The sequence below is a fragment of the Tursiops truncatus genome, chromosome 13 (genome assembly GCF_011762595.2).
Source record: "Tursiops truncatus isolate mTurTru1 chromosome 13, mTurTru1.mat.Y, whole genome shotgun sequence".
Classification (NCBI taxonomy): Eukaryota; Metazoa; Chordata; class Mammalia; order Artiodactyla; family Delphinidae; genus Tursiops; species Tursiops truncatus.
Window position 1 is genome coordinate 9,333,969 of NC_047046.1, and position 21,018 is coordinate 9,354,986.

The window sequence follows — 21,018 nt, forward strand, 5'->3', positions numbered from 1 at the left end:
AAGACAAAAACGTTAGTAAAATAAGTGATGGGGGTTTTTAAGTTTGCAGACCAGAAGCAGTCAATGCTACTACTGTCTGATGATGATTTAAGATGCCCTACTCCACAGAAGAAAGAAAACAGGAATAGCTGAAGGAAATGACAAGAAAAAGAGAAGAAAAGGGCAGCAAGTAGAAGGAGCCATGGTGGAAATGAGAATAAATCCAAGCAGCAGCCCTAGGCAGTGAGAATAAGCTAAAGAGCAGTTGTGCAGCAGAAGGGGCTGCAAGACGAGAGACAAACTACCTCCTCAGCCTCAGGAAAGGCGGACCACTGTCAATTCTCACTACCGGAGCCCTTGGTATCCTGGCAAGCAGCACCACACATCTCAGGGGCTTCTCAAGCTTCACTGCATCACCAATATAGTTATAAAGTAGTTGACGGCAGAAGGTGAAAGCAACATTTGGACACAGTGGGAGTTTAAGTCACAATAATAGGTACTTAATGTTTAGTAGAGGCTATATGTGTAACGGACCAATTGTGTATTGCATAAAACTTTAAATATTTGTCACAAGGGTCTTTGAGCGAGGCAAAAATAAGGCTTTTGATGTTGTTATTCATATAATGGCAAACATACATATAGTACTCACTATGGGTTGGACACTGTTCTAAACTATTTACAAACTCATTCATTCAGTCATTGTAACAGCCCTATTTGATGTACATACTATTAGCGCAATCTTATAAATGAGGAAAATAAGGCACAATTATTCATGCTTTTGAACATTCTTCCGTATTTCCTATCTGCAATATACTAAACAAAAGAAAACTGAGATTATTCTCCTTTTTTTTTTTTTTTTTTTTTGCGTTACGCGGGCCTCTCACTGTTGTGGCTTCTCCCGTTGCGGAGCACAGGCTCCGGACGTGCAGGCTCAGCGGCCATGGCTCACGGGCCCAGCCGCTCCGTGGCATGTGGGATCTTCCCGGACTGGGGCACGAACCTGTGTCCCCTGCATCGGCAGGCGGACTCTCAACCACTGCGCCACTAGGGAAGCCCCTCCTTTTTATTTTTTCAAAATTGAACCACTGTTTTCTTTTATTGAGAAATAATTCACATGTAACATCGTATTAGTTGCAGATGTACAACATTGTGATTCAATATACGTATGTACTGCAAAATGATCAAAATGTCTAGTTAATAGCCATTACCACACAGTTAAAAATTTTTTTCTTATGGTGGGAACTATGTAGACCTACTCTCTTAGCAACTTTCAAATATACCATACAGTATTATTGACTATAGTCACTATGCTGTACATTACTTCCCCATGACTTATTTATAACTGGAAGTTTGTGCCTTTTGACCACCTTCACTCATTTTGCTGCACCCACTGCCTCTGGCAACCACCAATCAGTACTGATGAGTCTGGGTTTTGTTTTGTTTTCTTTCTTTTTTTAAGATTCCACAAATAAGTGAGAGCATACAATATTTGAACTTCTCTGACTTATTTCACTTAGCATAATGCCCTCAAGGGCCATCCATGTTGTCAAAAATGGGAATTCCTCGTCTTTTTTATGGCTGAAGAGTAATTCCATTGTGTGTGTGCATATAAATGCAGATATCTTGCGAGTTAGTGTTTTCGCTTCCTTTGGATAAATACCCAGAAGTGGAACTGCTGGATCATATGATAGTTCTATTTTTAATTTTTTGAGGAACCTTCATACTGTTTTCCATAGTGGCTGCACCAATTTACCCACCAATAGTGCACAGAGGTTCCCTTTTCTCCACATCCTGGCCAGGACTTGTTATTTCTTGTTTTGTATTTTTGAGAATAGCCATTCTAACAGGTATGAGATACCTCATTGTGGTTTTGTTTTTCTAAAATATTTGTTTATTTATTTGGCTGCATCGGGTCTTAGTTGTGACACGTGGGCTCTTTGTTATAGCGGGCAGGCTTCTCTCTATTTGTGGTGCACAGGCTTCGTTGCCCCGCAGCATATGGGATCTCAGTTCCCTGACCAGGGATTAAACCTACATCCCCTGCATTGGAAGGCAGACTCTTAACCACTGGACCACCAGCGAAGTCCCCTCATTGTGGTTTTGATGTACGTTTCCTTAATAATTTCCTTAATAATTACATTTCCTTAATAATGTCCTTAATAATTAGTGAGGACCTTTTCATGGACCCGTCGGCCATCTTTACATCTTCTTTGGAAAAAATGTCTATTTAGATCCTGTGCTCATTTTAAAATCGATTGTATTTTTGCTATTTAACTTGTATGAGTTCTGTATACATTTTGGATATTAACTCATAAGATATATGACTTACAAATACTTTCCCCATTTGGTAGTTCCCTTTAACTTTGTTGATGGCTTCCTTTGCTATGCAGAAGACTTTTAATCTGATGTAGTCCCAGCTGTTTAGTTTTGCTTTTGTTGCCTTTGTTTCTAGAAAATCACTGCTAAGGCCAACGTCAAGGAGCTCTTGCCTATGTTTTCTTCTAGGAATTTTATGGTTTCAGATCCTACTGTCACATCTTTAATCCATTTTGAGTTGATTTTTGTGTATGGTATAAGGCAGTGGTGCAGGACTTCCCTGGTGGCACAGTGGTTAAAAATCTGTCTGCCAGTGCAGGGGACATGGGTTCAAGCCCTGGCCCTGGAAGATCCCACATGCCACGGAGCAACTAAACCCATGCACCACAACTACTGAGCCTGTGCTCTAGAGCCCGTGGGCCACAACTATTGAAGCCCACATGCCTAGAGCCCGTGCTCCGCAACACTCCGCAACAAGAGAAGCCACTGCAATAAGAAGCCCACGCACCACAACAAGAGTAGCCCCCGCTTGCCCCAACCAGAAAAAGGCTGCTTGCCGCAACGAAGATCAAACGCAGCCAAAAAATAAATAATTTAAAAAAAAAAAAAAAGAGAGAGACAGTGGTGCAGTTTCATTCTTTTGAATGTGGCTGTTCAGTTTTCCCAACACCACTTATTGAAGAGACTGTCCTTTCCCCATAGTATGTTCTTGGCTCTTCTGTCATAAATTAATTGACTGTATATGCATGAGTTTATTTCTGGGCTCTTTGTTGTTTCATTGATCTGTTTCTGTTTTTATGCCAATACCATACTGTTCAGATTACTACCTCTTTGTAATACAGTTTGAAATCAGAGTGTGTGATACCTCCAGTTTTGTTCTTTCTCAAGACTGCTTTGGCTATTCAGGTCTTTTATGGTTCCATATAAAATTTTAGGATCGTTTGCATTATTTCTGTAAAAAAATCCATTGGAATTTTGATAGGATTGCACTGAATCCATAGATTGCTTTGGGTAGAATGGACATTTTTATGGGAAAACTAAAATTCTTACGTGACTCAGAGAAAAAGAAACCTGTGATTGCCAGTACAACTTTGGTTCATCTATGTTTTGGTAATAAAAATTAATATTTATTGAGTATATACTATGTGTCAAGAACTATCTTAAACACTTTACAGGCAGTATCTCATTAATTTTCAGAAGAACACGATGAAGTAGTTCTACAATTATCCCATTTTGGCTTGGGAGATGTAGACAACATGCCTCAATGTTGTACAGAGGGCAAGATTTAAACCTAGATCATTGGGACTTCCCTGGTGGCGCAGCGGTTAAGAATCTGCCCGCAATGCGGGGGACACGGGTTCAAGACCTGGTCTGGAAAGATCCCACATGCCGCGGAGCAACTATGCCCCTGCACCACAACGACTGAGCCCGTGCACCACAACTACCAAAGCCCGCATGCCTAGAGCCTGTGCTCCGCATCAAGAGAAGCCACCACGATGAGAAGCCACCACAATGAGAAGCCTGCGCACTGCAATGAAGGGTAGCCCCCGCTCACCACAACTAGAGAAACCCTGCACGCAGCAACGAAGATCCAATGCAGCCCAAAAAAATATAAATAAATAAATTTATTTAAAAAAAAATAATAAAATTACTCAAAATATAAATTGGCACAACCACTAAGAACAACAGTATGGAGGTTCCTTAAAAAACTAAAACTAGAGCTACCAAATGATCCAGCAATCCCACTCTTGGGCATATATCTGGAAAAGACAAAAACTCTAATTTGAAAAGATACGTGCACCCCAACGTTCACAGCAGCACTATTTACAACCGCCACAACGTGCAAGCAATCTAAGTGTCCATCGACAGATGAATGGATAACGAAGATGTGGTGTGATGTGTAGGTATACGTATACACACACACACACACACACACATACACACACACAAACTCAGCCATAAAAAAGAATGAAATAATGCCATTTGCAGCAACATGGATGGACCTAGAGATTATCATACAAAGTGAAGTAAGTCAGAGACAAATATATGACATCACTTACATGTGGAATCTAAAAAAATGATACAAATGAACAAAACAGAAACAGACTCACAAACACAGAAAACTTATAGTTACCAAAGGGGAAGGAGCGGGGGCATATACTAGGAGTTTGGGATTAACAGATACACACTATATATAAAATAGAAAAACAACATGGACCTACTGTATAGCACATGGAACTATATTCAGTATCCTGTAATAACCTATAATGGAAAAGAATCTGAAAAAGAATATATACACACACACACACATGTGTTAACTGAATCACTTTGCTATACACCTGAAACTAACACAACACTGTAAATCAACTACACTGAAATTTAAAAAAAAATTACTCAAAATAGATCACAGCCTTAATTGAAACTCTGAGAAGAAAATAAGAGTGAATCTTTGAATCTTTATGAGTATGGATTAGGCAATGGTTTCTTAGATATGACACCAAAAGCACAAGGGACAGAAGAAAAAATCGATACACTAGACTTCATCAAAATTAAAAAATTTTGTGCTTTAGTTGTCAACATCAAGAAAGTGGACAACCCACAGAATGGGAGGAAAAAATTGCAAGCCACACATTTGATACAAGACTTGTACATAGAACATATACAGAACTCTTACAACTCAATAAAAAGGCAACTCAATTTTTAAAATGGGCAAAGATCTGAATAAACATTTCTCCAAAGAAGACATACAAATGGGCAATCAATTATCATGTCTGTATTTTCCTTAATTCATAACTAGAAGTATTTTTTGGCATTTTGCCTGTCCCATTACGTTATAATTAGTTGATTATTTAGTATGTCTAACAGAAGGAAATACAAGGAAAATGACATTCACACAGATATCTAATTATCATTATTTGATAGATGCTGACATTTATGTCCATATTGTGACTATAAATACTGATGTATATTGTGGTAATGTCAGTTCTGTTATATGTAAACATCTTATGTATAAGGCTGAAACTTCTTGTGAAAAATAGCAGGCAATGATCTTCATGAGTGATGGTTTGGGGATACTTTCATCAACATATATCTCCTAATAAAATCAGTAGTTATGAATTACTTCACTAAAATGTGCAGAAAGATAAAAACAAACAAAAAACAAATGGGCAATCAACATATAAAAAGATGCTCAACATCATCGGCCATCAGAGACATGCAAGTCAAAACCACAACATACCACAAGGAAGACTATAATCAAAAAAACAAACAATAACAAGTGCTGGTAAGGATGTGGAGAAGCGGAAACCCTCCCATACTGCTGATGGGAATGTAAAATAGCATAGCTGCTTTGGCAAAGAGTCCAGAAGTTTTCCTCAAAAGGTTAAGGATAGAGTTACCAGATGAACCAGAAATTCCACTCTTAGGTATACACCCAAGAGAAATGAAAACATATGTCCACACAAAACTGTATACTAATATTCATAGCAGCATTATTCATAACAGTCAAAAAGTGGGAACAACCCAGAGGCATCAACTGATGATAAATAAAACATGGTCTATCCATACAGTGGAATATTATTCATCCATAAAAAGGAATGAAGTACTGACACAGGCTACAACATGGATGAATCCTGAAAACATGATGGTAAGTGAAAAAAAACCACTCACAAAGGGCCATTTATTGTATGGTTCCATTCATATGAAATGTCCAGAACAGGCAATCCATGGAGACAAAAAGCAGACTAATGGTTGTTTAGGATGGGGGTTGGGGGGAGGAGTATTTGAAAGCTAATAAGCAGTGACTGCTAAGGGCTTATGTGATGACTGTATAACCCTGTGAATATACTAAAAACTGCTAAATTGTACACTTTAAACGGCTAAATTGTATGATATGCAAATTATACCTCAATAAAACTGTTACAAATAACATACTAATATACTTCAAAGTAAAAAAATTTCTTTTCTTCATAACATAATAAATTCATGCAAGTGTACTATAAGAAGGGAATGAACGACTGTAAAAAATAATGCTGAGGAAATAAAAGTACGGGCAAGAACATGACACTTATATCAAACTGAAGATTATGCAAAATAATACCATCTGTTGCTTAGGGATCTTTTCATCTGCAGTATAAAGAACTGCAAGGAAAGATACCCTTCGCTCTGGCAGGAGGATGCAGCTGAGGCGGGTAAGTACACAGAGACTTTAACTGTGCTGGAGTGCTTGATGTATTAACCTGGTAGTGGGCATCTGGGCATTCAGTCACTGGGCATTCTTTGTATCGTGTCCATGCACTAACTATAGCTTAAAAAATTAAAAATTAAATTTACAACTGCTAATAGCATTAAAGCTGAATAGATAAATGTGCTAAAGTATGAAATAATATTTAATATTTTAAACGGTGCCAAAAAGTCAGGAATGAAGCTACTGGCAAAAACTTATTAATTTTTAGGAAGCTAGAACAACAGGCTAGGAAAAGGCTGCTTTTTGCTTTTGATCCATTCATCTTTTAAGTCTTCTTTCAAAGGCTGATAATCAGATTTTCCTCTATTAAGAAGCTAAGTTTCAGGATGATTTCTTGATTTGGTCTCAAAATATACCTTGATATGCACAATATGTTAACAGTAAATATTGTGCAAAAGAATGAAACAGTCATCCAGGAGGGATCAGAGTACATCCAGCAAGTCTTAAGGGAGAGAAATGATACTATAGAAGGATGTCTACCACAATACATTTGTGCAAATCTGCAACTCTTTTGTAAAACCAGGGTCCAGTACATCTTCCACATGCCACATCAGATAATCAATGCCTTGGCCTTGCTCCACTGTCACTGAATAAAGTAGTCAAATGAATATCAAATAACTTACGTTATGGTGACTTCCAATGTCAGAATTACATTCTCTTTCATTTAATATCTGTATTGTTCTTACCAAATCTCATGATTTTAGTTACTTCACTTAAAGCATATGTAAAGACAACTTTAAGAATACGCAAAGACAACTTTAAGAATGTTTAGGGACTTCCCTGGTGGCACAGTGGTTGGGAATCTGACTGCCAATGCAGGGGACGTGGGTTCGCGGGAAGATCTCACATGGCGCAGAGCAACTAAGCCCGTGCGCCACGACACTGAGCCTGTGCTCTAGAGCCCGCGAGCCACAACTACTGAGCCAGTGTGCCACAACTACTGAAGACCGCGCACCTAGAGCCTGTGCTCTGCAACAAGAGAAGCCACCGCAATGAGAGAAGCCCGCGCACCTCAACAAAGAGGAGTCCCTGTTCCCAGCAATTAGAGAAAGCCCACGTGCAGCAACGAAGACCCAACGCAGCCAAAAAATAAATAAATTAAAAAGGAAAAAAAAAAAAAAGATGTTTAGCTTTCTATACACATGGTTTGATTTTTCTGGGTGTATACATAATGCATTTTTGTAAATGGATGATGTAAGAATTTTTAGTAATGCTTAAAAAAAATTTTTTTTAATTCTAATTCATCAGTCAATACGATACTTACCCTAAAGTCATTCTTAAATTTCTTTAAATCATCAATCTGTTTTCTATGTTCAGAAACAATTGGTGATATACCTGTAAAATTAAGAAGTGTTAGATCCAGATTTATTTCTAATCTTTAACTTAAAATTCTTTTAGGATGGGATGTTAGAAATGAAAATAAACTCTATTATCAAAATAATAAAAATTTCAATATGTTAATTATAGATTTTGACATGTTAAATTATGCATTTAAGTATGCACAATCCTAAGAAAAAGTACTGACCAAAAATACTCTGTATTGGGCATGAGAGTAAGACATATTCCTTCCTATTTCTACAGTTATACCCAAAGACTTTTTAAAGCTCTAACCTTTACTTTCAGCTTTTGAGAAGCTAGGTGATGTCTCATTGGGCTTCATATTTTCTTTATTCCCTGCAGAAGAGGTCTGCCTCTGATCTTGAAGCCTGGAATCTTTAGCTAGAAAATAATATTTTACAAAAACTCAAAGTTAGATAGGAGCTATAGAAGTAAAAGGGGAACATATTCAACAATTTTGATCCCATGTTTTTGGAAAAGAACATTTAAACAGAGGCTTTCCAACTTTGCAGACATATGAAACACTAATAATTTTATTTATATTGACATTTACTACCCAGGAATGTAAACTATTTTAACAACACACATTCAAGAATAACATATGAAATTAGTAGCATTACTTAAACAACTAACTTTATTTGTATAAAATTTTAAATGTACCCTCAAATATTGATACATACCTATGAATAAAACAACATAGCCATTTTTCATAAACTTTTAAACCTCTAACACTCAACTTCACAAATGACATTGTGGATCTGGAAGCCCTTTCTTACATACCCTCAAGAGACGGGGTTACAGCTCTGTTGGATGCAGGACTGGCAGGCGTAGGAGATGCAGCTGGTACAGGCATAGCAACAGCTTCAGCCGGAATAATACCAGCTTGGGGAGAAGCAAGAACTGGCCCACTAGGAGTATTTCCAATACTATTCTGTCTGGGAGACCTGGGTCTGTGAGTTTTAGGAGATAATCTTGGAACTACGAGAAAGAGAAAAGTTACCCATTATATTCTCAGTTCAATGCCACTTCTTCAAAAAGGCTTTTCTGAAGATCTAGGTAAAATAGTTCTATCTGACCTCCTCCCCAATTACTTTTTATCCCATCACCCTGTTTTCTTTTCCAAAGTCTCAGGAATAGCAGTGATGATGGACAATACAAATATCTGAAGAATGAAAGCAATTACTAATACCTATGCCCCACAGTAGTTTTCCCTCCTAACTAATTGTATTAATTCTAAAACAAAGTATTTTAAATGAATTTAGAAACTGGATTTCTAAGGCAGGAAAAATGCTACTTTTTAGGATAAAGATAACATTCTCTACTAAAAAGTGAGACTGTTTCTTTAAAATAGGTGGTGGCAGTGGTTGAGAGTCCGCCTGCTGATGCAGGGGACATGGGTTCGTGCCCCGGTCCGGGAAGATCCTACATGCTGCGGAGCAGCTGGGCCCCTGAGCCATGGCCACTGAGCCACAGGCTCAGAGCCTGTGCTCCGCAACGGGGAAGGCCACAACAGTGAGAGGCCCACCAGGGAAGCCCCAGGGAAGCCCCAAAAGCAGTCTTAATTGTAAGATCCTGTCAAAGTATATTTTTCACACTTTTATAGCTGCCATCAGCATATTCTTCAGACTAATCAGAGATAAAACTCGGGCCCCCGTGTTTGTTATTCCTTAAAAGGGAAATATGGTCAGGAATTAGTGCCATATATTGATGCTAGGAAACACAAGGACCTGCGCCCAGAATACTGCCTGGCATAAAGCAGGATGTCAATAAAAATGTATGGAATGAATGAATGGGGGGGGGGAAACACACAGCACTGTAAGTCCAAAATAAATGTTTGTGGAATGAATCAATTAACAAAGTTGCTAAGAAGACACGAAATATGATCCCTCCAAATGTTATGTACTATAATTGCCTTCCCTTTGAGTGATACTTTATAAAACTATGAAGTATATTCTTATTTATGAACCCCACATGAATTTTATCACAAGACCATAAAGTAGATTAGCTAAAGATTACTCACTGAGAAAACTGAAATTCAGAATGATCACATGATTTGCCCTAACATATGGTAAGTGGTAGAGCCCAGAAAAAAAATTGTTTTCCCAATTCCTGGTTACTCCACTATTTTTCATATATATATTTAACATAGCTCAAGCTCAGCCCTTTTTACATCTAGTAGAATAACAAAATGAACTTTGTCATTATGCTCCAAGCCAAGTGTTACCTACCCCCGCTGACCACTGATGACCACGTGCCCCCTGCGGGACTGGTCCTTGCTGCTGGAGGAGCAGTCGCTTCACTTGGTGGGGTGTGGGATACAAATTCTAGGCCACTGGAAATGGAACCCCTCCCAGCAGAAACTCTGTGATTTCGAGGGTGTCGCTGGGCCTTTGGGGACATCCTTGGAGGCCCTAAGAAAGAAACAGTGAACATCACATGAATGCCACAATGTCCATCAGTACTACTGTTTTGCTAAATACACAAAGACCATTCTTTCTCTTTCTTTCTCTCTTTCTCTCTCTCTCTCTCTCTCTCTCTCTCTCTCACACACACACACACACACACACACACATTCCCTCTCTCTCATTTCTTCTTGGTTAAGAAAAAGGAAACAAACACCACACATATTTTTGGCCATACTCTTTCAGAATTATTTTGTGGAATGCCATAAAACCTGACAAATAAATTTTATTTTATTTCCCTTTACTTTTTAAAGAAAGGGAGGGATGCAGTTGGTGGTAAGAAATCTAACAATAAGATGTCACTCATATCTCTTCAGAGATCTTAGCAGTTTCTTTAATCTATACCCATTATTTGTAGGCATACAAAAATAAATATAATAAAATATTAACAGAGTTATAGCTACATGAGGCAATAATTTTTATTTTAACACATACTTTTACCTTTTTCCCTCAAATTTTCTACAATATATTACCTCTAAAATTCGGGGAAAAAAATTTTAAACAACGAACTGTTGACCGCGATATGTCTTTGTACTAGTAAAAAGATGCACATTTTCCTTCTTAAATTTCTCCAAAACCTTAATTTATCTACCTCTTCTGCCATGGTGAACAATTTCACGACCCATGTCTTAAAACAGTCCTCACCTGTAGTAAGTGTCTCATACTTAACAGGCTGTGAACTGAAAATTCTACCATTAAGGCATGACTTATAGACTAGAATAACTGACATTTGGGGAAGAAATTTGCACTATACAAATTGTCAAAATTCCACATTAATCAATTCTGTCACCCCATTAGCAATTTCTATTTATAAAGAAGTCTACTGTGCATTCAAACAAAACTGTCAGGCGAAAACAGTGGACACAATGACTCTTACCACAGAAACCTGACAGTGATAACACCTGGCAAAACTCATTCTTAATGCCAAAGCCAAGGCCCCTTACCCTTACCTTGCCAAACTCTTTATTTTTTATTTTATTTTTTTGGCTGCGCCATGCGGCATACAGAATCTTAGTTCCCCGACCAGGGATCGAACCCGTGCCCCCTGCAGTGGACATGTGGAGTCTTAACCACTGGACCGCCAGGGAAGTCCCTTGCCAAACTCTTTAGAATGTCACATTAATTTGTGCCCTGAGTAGGAATTCAATCATGGGCACGATCTTACAAAGAATGTTAATGTTATATAATTTTCAACTGGAGATACAATTTATATTGAAGAATGAGTTAAGAACTGGTTATTTGCATATTTATACATAATTTTTACGTCCCTTTACAGAAAAAGACCAAGAAAGACGGCTGGCATAGCTCAATGAAATCAAACTCTAACTTAAAAAAATTCAGTCTTTGGCAATATGTAAAATACTTTCAGAAACAAAATACAGTCTCCATATTAAACACAGAAAACCACTATATTTAATAGTTTTATTTTGAAGTTCACATTTCAAAAATGCTTCAGTGTCACCTAACTACATGACTAGAAAACATTTTAATTCAAATTATTTAAAAAGAAAAACTGAATAACACAGCATCCCTGAATATGCAGAAGGTGTACTTTTGTGTGAGTCCTTACATCTAACTGTCGTAAACACGCTCACACTCACTAATGAGTTGTATTTTATCTAACATATTCTCGCGAACATCACTTATGCAAACAATAGACCACAACAAATATGTCAACAGAATGTAACTTTTCATTTAGAGGCCACCATCACAGGCACTTCTGAGTAAGGAAGTCACCTTGAAAATCATGCCGTTCAACATGCTGTTGACGATGCTGTTCAACAGCTAACAAGGTTAGCTGCTTTAGTCAAGATCACATGACCTCCCTGCCTGGATGACAACAATTTATTAAAAAACAGCCAACTAGTTTTCTCCAGGGAAGCATTTTATGCCAGAAAACTGTGTTAGTCTCAACATAAGCAATATCAACTGCAATTTTAATGAACAAATCAGATTAAAATTTTAACATATCAAATACTCTGAAATAATGTCAAAGGTCATTAGCATTCAGAAAAAAGGTTTTTTACTTACGCATGACATTTAGATTAAAATGTGACCTTTCTACAACACATCCATGTATCTGATATGTAGCAATGGTGGATTTAGCATCAATGAATGAGAACTACAGTATTTTATTCTTTTTTATTGACAAGGGAAATAAATAAAACCCTAAAAATTCATACATAGCTTTCTAAGATAAAAATTTTATCTTAGATCAAGAACTTCTTCCAGATTAAAGACTTTTACTATGAAATATTACAAAACTATTTTTTTTTAAATTCCCCAAACACAAATTTAAACTCTGTATTGTAATCTAAGAGTAAACACACAAAGGCAGCTACATGTAATGTCCCTCTCAAAAAGGACCCCTAAACCATCACTCCTGCCTATGGCCAACAGGCAAATTCACTAGTACCTTGGCCAAGGAGCTATAAAATGATAGGTTCTACAAAAAGTCCAAGACTGATGAAGAAAGTTCACTGTTTACCATTAACCACTGTACATTGTATGTAAAGTGGAAGGGAGAAGGCCCTGGGCTGTAAAGAGCATCATTACCAGGCAGAGACAAAACCCTCATTCTTACAATTCAGGATAGTTCATAGCTTCACACAGCATTTATCAAATTTCTCTCTAATGAACAAAAGGTTAATAGAAATAGTTTTAATAAACTAAAGTTAAAACATAGAAATTATAGGTTATTAAATAATGAAGAGGAAACTATTTTGTAATTATAAACTCACATAGGAGTTAAACAAAGACAAACAAAAACATGAACAAATTGTGGTATTGTACCTTCTGAAGACATGCGTTTAGGCATAGTAGAGACAGGAGCTGGAGAACCATGAGCAGAGGGGTGAGACGGGGGTCTGGATGGCCGCGAGGGGGGCCTGGAGGGCGGCCGTGTAGGGGTGGCTGCCCGAGGTGGAAGAGAGTTGGGACCTGACTGGTAGCGAGAAGGTGGGCGAGAGGAAGGAGATGGGCAAGGCGATGGCCAGGGAACACCTGACAGAACAAATGATATGAAGGAAAGTATAAAAACTAAAGAAAAAAATGAGGGAAAAAAGTAAACAGAAAAAAAAGTAAAATGACAAAAATGATTTCTTGCACATTTTAACCCTTTGAGGACAGTCATTTGATTTGTGATAAGTTTTAGCATAACTTAACTGACATAAATTCACATTTTACTTTAACCTCCTTAAAATTAAGTCTGTTTAAATGAATACACGTTCCCAAAGGGTTAATTAGGATCTACACATACTACTGAAGAAGACAGTTAAGACTTTGCCTATTAATTCTGCTTCTACAACTGTTTCTTGGTAATCAATTGTTAAAAGGAGTATAACATACACCAGATAATTTCACACAATAAATCACAAAACTCAGGAATAAGATTATTATTAAAAGTTTTAGCTTGACACATCAGCTATTATATCTCATTAAAAATGCTGGTTTCTTATAACTGTCTGTGGTTTTCATCTAGTTTATACTTTAATGTAAGGTTGAGTCTGAAATCTCATTAAGCAGGTACATTTAAGTAGAAATAGAACATTACTTCTACTATTTTCTAGAGTCACAGGAGTGACAGGTTAATATTCATTGCCTTTTCAAAACACATATTTTAATCTTATCAAATTAGAAAAAGGGGACCTTCTAAATAATTTATGCAGTTAAACATTCATCTAAGAGACTGCTTAATAAACAATGCAACTACAAAGCAGTCATCACCAAATAAACCGACACTGAGGGATATGCACAGGTCAAGATACAGCTAACACGTAACATGACATATCACTTACCTTAATCTTAGGAAACAGTCCAGGTCTCCTCTCCATAGGGTTCCACACACTTGAGTATCATACATTTCCCAGCCCCTTTCAGGTTTTTTATTTTGAAAATTCTGTTCATGAACAACTAAAATTCTTTACTCAGTGAGCAAAGAAATTTCACCCCCAATACAAATGTATAGAAAATACTCAAGAGTGTTCATTGGAGAGGAATTCTGGAGAAAGACTCAATGAAAACAAATGAAATTGGAAACTTAGTGTTCTCTATTTTTCTAACTTTCCAAACTTAAATACCTAAAATTGAATGTCCACTGTTAGCCCTGAGTTAGTAACTAACACACCACCAGTATTATTATATTATTATGGCTGTGCTGCACAGCATGTGGGATCTTAGTTCCCCAACCAGGGATTGAATCCACGTCCCCTGCATTGGAGCACTGAGTCTTTTTTTTTTCCATGAGTAATTATAATTTTAATAGTAATATAAATAGAATCCCATGAGTTGGCCTTATAACTACTTTCAAATAATAAGATAAAATTAATTTTAGGCTAATGAATTTTAAAAAGCTTCCCATTTTATTTTTTTTCAGCTATATGTATACATATATCCCCATATGCCCTTCCTCTTGCGTCTCCCTCCCACCCTCCCTATCCCACCCCCCTAGGTGGTCACAAAGCACCAAGCTGATCTCTCTGTGTGATGCAGCTACTTCCCACTAGCTATCTATTTTACATTTGGTAGTGTATATATGTCCATGACACTCTCACTTCGTCCCAGCTTACCCTTCCCCCTCTCCGTGTCCTCAAGTCCATTCTCTACATATGCGTCTTTATTCCTGTCCTGCCCCTAGGTTCGTTAGAACCTTTTTTTTTTTTTTGATTCCATATATATGTTAGCATACGGTATTTGTTCTTCTCTTTCTGACTTACTTAACTCTGTATGACAGACTCTAGGTCCGTCCACCTAATTACAAATAACTCAATTTTGTTTCTTTTTATGGCTGAGTAATATTCCATTGTATATATGTGCCACATCTTCTTCATCCATTCATCTGTCGATGGACACTTACGTTGCTTCCATGTCCTGGCTATCGTAAATAGTGGAGCACAAGTCTTAACCGCTGGACTGCCAGGGAAGTCCCCCATCAGTATTATTAATTACCATGGTTCCATACAGTCTATGGCACTGCTGTGTCCAATATCCCTGACTTGTATGAGAGATCCATGACCCGTGGGCTATATTTAACCTATATACGGAAGCAGAATAGAAAAAAATATCTTCCTACTAGAGACTCAAGTTTCTGTATTTTACTTAAGCTAAACTACAATATTCACCCTTACACTAAGAGTTGTTTCTATTTTTTTTAAGCACATTTTTTCTTCACCATCTTCACATGACTCTTGATTGTGTCTTGTATTGCAAGTTACCTCAAATCCTTTCTTGAAGTAAGCAGAATATAAATATATAAACAAACAGTTCATAAAAATGAATCTATATTAACCACTGAGTCTCTCACACAGATTGGGATTTTCCATGTAAACTATATCTAAATAATTCTATCATCCAGTATTTTTAAAACTGAGAACCTACCCAAAGTTTCCAATTTCTTCACATATGTGGAGTGTTCTTTTTGCCAAGTGAATGTCTTTGGTTACATTTAGCACTTTATCTTAATACATGAGTATTTCATCATGCTAAATGCTGTATATGCCAATAACATACTAATTTTTACTAGTTTTACTAATTTGATATCCACAAAGGCAAATTTAAATTAAGTGAAAACTACTCCACAGAAATCATTAAAGGTATGCATGTTCTTATCAACGATGTAAAACTAAATATTCAGAAAACTATGTATTTGATCAATGACATTGACAAATTTGGTCAAAATACTTGCCTCCATTAACTACTCTTTGGTCTGAACCAGAATTTGGGTTGAAATCTGAAGTGTGAGAGGTGGATCTCGATGGCATGGAGCCCGATCCAGGCTGGCCCATACGCGGTGAATTCTGTCGCCCACTTCCCCAGGATATGACTTCTCTATTTCTTTGTCCAGGAGGAATATATTTATTTTCCCTGAAAATGAGAGATCCTTTAAATCATTTTATCCTAATAGATACCAGGCCAATGAAACATATCTAAAAGTAATTTAGGCAGAAGGGAATGCTTGTTATTAAAAGGTTAAACACTTAAAACCAAACGGCCCCACTTCCAGACACCCCTATCCTTCCATCTTACTCTAAGCTCTAGCCTCTGGCCTTTCCTTTCCCTCAGATATTCCTGCTAAGGACAAAATATAACAGATGTGTATTCATTCTTATCCACTTGGCCTCTTTATGGCTGTTTCTATCAATCAACATCTGTCTTCTCGAAACTGTTCTTCCTTGGTTTTCTCTACTTTGTTTTCTCTGTGATCTCTTCTCTTGGTGGCTGTTCATTAGTTTTTCATGGCTTCAACATCAATCCCCCAAATCCACACTGTCAGTCTCACAGTCTCAACATCTCTCCCTGAACACTTTAATTCAAATCACGACTCCTAAGCTGTGAGTGCCTTGAAGACAGAATGTGTATCTTATTCTACCAGGTATGTAGCAGCTGTTTCTCAACATGTTTATGAATAAATGCATAAAAGACCTGTGAGCCCCTCAAATGCAGTAAATTGCACAAATGGACTCACTCTATCTCCCCTCAAGATTGCTCCATGTTTTCTACCGCCATTACCAGTACAACCACCAATCTGCTTATCAAATAAAACTCAGGGTCATCCCTGGTTTTTCTAACCTTTCTATCACTGGTTCTGGTCTCACTGGTCACCAAGTTCTCACACTTGAACTACTTCAATACAATAACTGATCTCTATGTCTCAGCCAGTTCTCAATGTCCCATAGTTGGTTCATGCCATCCCCTATCTACAGGGTGCTTTTTAACATGACACAGAAAGAGTTTCACTACCTCAGTTCCTATCACCAGCTGTTACCACTGCAACCTCAACATACACTGTGTATTCCAGACATATGAAACAACTAGGTTTTCCCTGAACTGGACAAGTTCTTTCACCATACAAGGAACTCCTCTGTTTTATGTCTCTTTGAGTGGCAGACAGATCTACTATCCTATCACAAAACATCACCTCCTCTGTTAGACATTCTCTCACCCCACAAAGTTATGCTAGTTCCTCCTCACTTGCATGTTTCTAGTACTCTGACCACCCCTCTAATCTAGGAAATCATAACGAACTGTAATTATATGTACTCCCCCCGCAACCTGTTCATTATTCTTTAACAAGCTCTTCCAGACCTCGACTTGCTCATCACTGTATATCCAACACTTGGCTCCACAGAGGTGATGCTCAAAAAATACTTTCCAAGATGACTGTAATCTTTTCTCTAACAGAACCTGAAACCAACTCCATTTGCATTCTCTACCTAAGCTAGATTAAAGGAAGATGAAATATAATAATAATAATACACCTTCTCACACAGACCTTGAGTTGTGTATCCAAAATACTGCATCATGATTTCCTTTAAATACCTAGTGTTTATGTTGTGGCCCTCACGTTCACTGGAATTTCTCTGAACTGCTGTGTATTTTTCTTCTTCGCTCCTATCATCATTTTCCAGGGCCACCCGGGCTTTATACTGGGCACTTGATTCAATTTCTTCTGCTAACTGGTTTGCCCTTGCTTCTCGTTTTAAAAATTCTTCTGAGTTATCCCTTTCTAAGGGCACCCTGAAACATGAAGAAAAGAAAAAGCAAAGTGAGTATTTTTCAGTCATAGTTTACATATCTGTCACAATCAACTATTAAGAGAGTTCAGAGTTTAAAATGCTGGTAAAACTGTAAGAGAGCTACAGTCATCTATTTATAAATCAAAACTTGATTTTTCTTATTACCTTTTCCCTAGAGAAATATAACATTTCCAAAACTGGTTAAATTGACTATTCCCCCATAACCTCTGCACTTACCAACTTAGAGTTTTTACAGTGTAAAAATGAAACAAAATTTATTTAGAGCAAAAAATTAGGGTATAAGTAAACTATATTTAATCCCTGTTTTAATGAGAATTTATCAGCATAGGTAGGAAAAGGATAATTCTTTCACATAATCGTTTAACTTAAAATCCAACAGAAACATTTATTCAACATCGTAATTTAGGTTGATGAAAATCAAAGGCAAATATGTATTAAAACAAAAGCAAACTTTTAAAACTTACGTATATGAAGATAGACTGCTATCATATGTAGACACTACACCATAATTTTCTTCATTATATCGAAACATATCATTGGGATCCCATCCATTAGACTAGAAGAAAATGAAGCTCATTTTTCAAAATGACAAAGTATTTGTCTTCTTTAATTCAGTTATAGTCGAAATCTACGTTAACAATATCTATTGTACTATTCAAGCAAAATCTAGCAAAATTAAAAAACAGGCAAAAATTTGCTTTAAAAATGTCTTAAGGAAAAACTTTCTTCTACACATCAGCCCCTACAAGTTGGTAAATAACTACAGTCGAACCTTCAACAATTCGGGGGGTGGGGTGTTAGGGTCACTGACTCCAGGCATAGTCGAAAATCTGTAGATTCAACCAATCTTGGATAGTGCATTACTATAGTATTTACTATTGCAAAAAAATGCGTATAAGTGGACCAGTGTGGTTCAAACCTGTGCTGTTCAAAGGTCAACTGTATATGAAACAATTATTTGAGATGTTATTAGTAAAAGTTCAGAACATTTTAGTTACTTCATAAAATATCCTCAGGTCAGGGTTCTCTCCTTTCCCTACTCCCTAACGGTGACCTTTCTACAAGGTATTTACCTGAAACCTTTTTGAGTTGACTGATCATCAGGTCTGACTGATAGAAAGGGGTTATCATTATCCATGTCAGAAGAGGGCACAGCGTCATCTGAGCAATGTTGATGGCAATTTCAAGACTAAAACTTGCCCCTAAGGTCACCCATTAACCTTGGCTCCCTCTGTGCTACTCCAGATAAAACTATAATGTAATTCAATTCCACCACTAAATCAACTACTTCGGCCTAACACATGCGGGTAGGAAATCAGTTACCTATGGAAGCTTTAAAATATGCTCTTTTAGTATATGCTCCATGTAAAAAATTTAAACAGTGCAGAAAGACATCCAGTGAAAAGTAAAATCTGCCAATCCCAGTGTGCACAGATAACCACCATTAACAACTTCTTGGGCATAATTCCAGACATTCTCTGCACATATGTAAGAATATGATTATTATCATCAGCTCTCTTTTTTGAAAATTCTCTGCAACTTGCTTTTTCTTTTTTTTTTTTTGCAGTACACAGGCCTCTCACTGTTGCGGCCTCTCCCGTTGCGGAGCACAGGCTCCGGACGCACAGGCTCAGCGGCCATGGCTCGTGGGCCCAGCCGCTCCGTGGCACGCGGGATCCTCCCAGACCAGGGCACGAACCCGTGTCCCCTGCATCGGCAGGCGGACTCTCAACCACCGTGCCACCAGGGAAGCCCTGCTTTTTCTTTTAGTAAGTTTTAGATATCTTCCCAGAATATCTTTCTTTCCAGTGGACATACAGTACTTCAACTGAACGGAGGTACAATAAATCTATTTAACCCATGCCCTATTGATGGACAGTTAGGATGTTTCCTATTTTTCACTATTAGAATAAAATGCTGTGAAAAACATCCTCATACATAATTATTTTAAAGTCTTATGGATAAATTCTCAGAGGTAGAATTGCTGGACCAAAGTGTATGTGTGGGGACTTCCTTGGTGGTCCAGTGGGTAAGACTCCATGCTCCCAATGCAGAGGGCCCGGCTTTGTTCCCTGGTTGGGGAACTAGATCCCACATGCATGCCGCAACTAAGAGTCCGCATGCCACAACTAAGAAGCCCGCATGCCGCAACTAAGACCCAGCATAGATTAAATAAAGTGTATGTGTGTTTTAAATTTTGATAAAACATTGCCAGAATACTCTCTAGAAAGCGTCTATCAATTTAACTGCTTTGCTATCAATTAGAAAAAAAAACAAAAAGAGTGCCTGCTTTTCCATATCCTCCACAGAGGTGATGTGCTGCACAAACCTGAGAACCTTCACATTCAGTTATATGTGCTTCTTTAAAAAGTTTGAAAATTAATAATGATGCATTGTCTATGTATTTCCAGTTTTGCAACTAGAACTTAAACATCAAACGCAGATTTGTTAAATAAGACTTTTCTGTAATATTCAATGAAAGATTCTTCATCCCTTTGAAAATTTTTTTTTAAAGATTTTTTTGATGTGGACCACTTTTTTACAAGTCTTTATTGAATCTGTTACAATATTGCTTCTGTTTTATGTTTCAGTTTTTTGGCCACGAGGCACATGGGATCCTAGCTCCCCGACCAGGGATCAAACATGCCACCCCCTACATTGGAAGGTGAAGTTCTAATCACTGGACCGCCAGGGAAGTCCCCCATCCCATTCAAATTTTACTATCTAAACACTCATTTTTGGCAAGAAACTTTGCTTCTATCTCCACAGTTTAGAAACAGAATTTACAGAATCCTAATGACAGAGTCATTATTAAGTATTTGATTTATAGATGATGTGTTATGGGAAAAGTAAAAATAATATATGCCAAGAGCCTTCTGGAAATAGATTTTTGTTGAGAATGTTCCTAATTTTAAGACAAAGAAATTTACTTATTGCTTTAATTCTAATGTAATCTAACAATATATCTTAATAATGAGTGCCTCTCTGACAGACAAGAAGCCTAAAAGTCACACTTTGACCTCACCGCTAGGTAAAGTCAACAGACAAGACACCACTTTCCTTAGGCTGCCTATTCTGCAGAGTACTCAAAGCAAAACATGCCAGCATTTCTAGTTTCCCATGGTTTCCAATTTAAATTTTT

General features: G+C 37.4%; 1 protein-coding gene across 38 annotated transcripts in view; it reads right to left on the reverse strand.

Annotated features, from left to right (window-relative positions):
* ATXN2 (ataxin 2) overlaps window positions 1–21,018 on the reverse strand; it is a 127,301-nt gene that overhangs the window by 38,590 nt on the left and 67,693 nt on the right. For 37 of the 38 annotated variants that reach the window (XR_012325142.1, XR_012325141.1, XR_012325140.1 and 34 more), the window contains 8 exons: window positions 18,341–18,432; window positions 17,659–17,856; window positions 16,025–16,203; window positions 13,135–13,344; window positions 10,108–10,290; window positions 8,660–8,857; window positions 8,153–8,260; window positions 7,806–7,876 (listed from right to left, as the gene is read on the reverse strand). Coding sequence is in view for 11 of the 38 variants with exons in the window: in XM_019950141.3 (XP_019805700.2) it covers window positions 7,806–7,876; window positions 8,153–8,260; window positions 8,660–8,857; window positions 10,108–10,290; window positions 13,135–13,344; window positions 16,025–16,203; window positions 17,659–17,856; window positions 18,341–18,432 (1,239 nt within the window). In the remaining 27 variants the exon portion in view is untranslated. The remainder of the gene's footprint in view (window positions 1–7,805; window positions 7,877–8,152; window positions 8,261–8,659; window positions 8,858–10,107; window positions 10,291–13,134; window positions 13,345–16,024; window positions 16,204–17,658; window positions 17,857–18,340; window positions 18,433–21,018) is intronic. The other variant, XM_019950144.3, reaches the window with a different exon arrangement.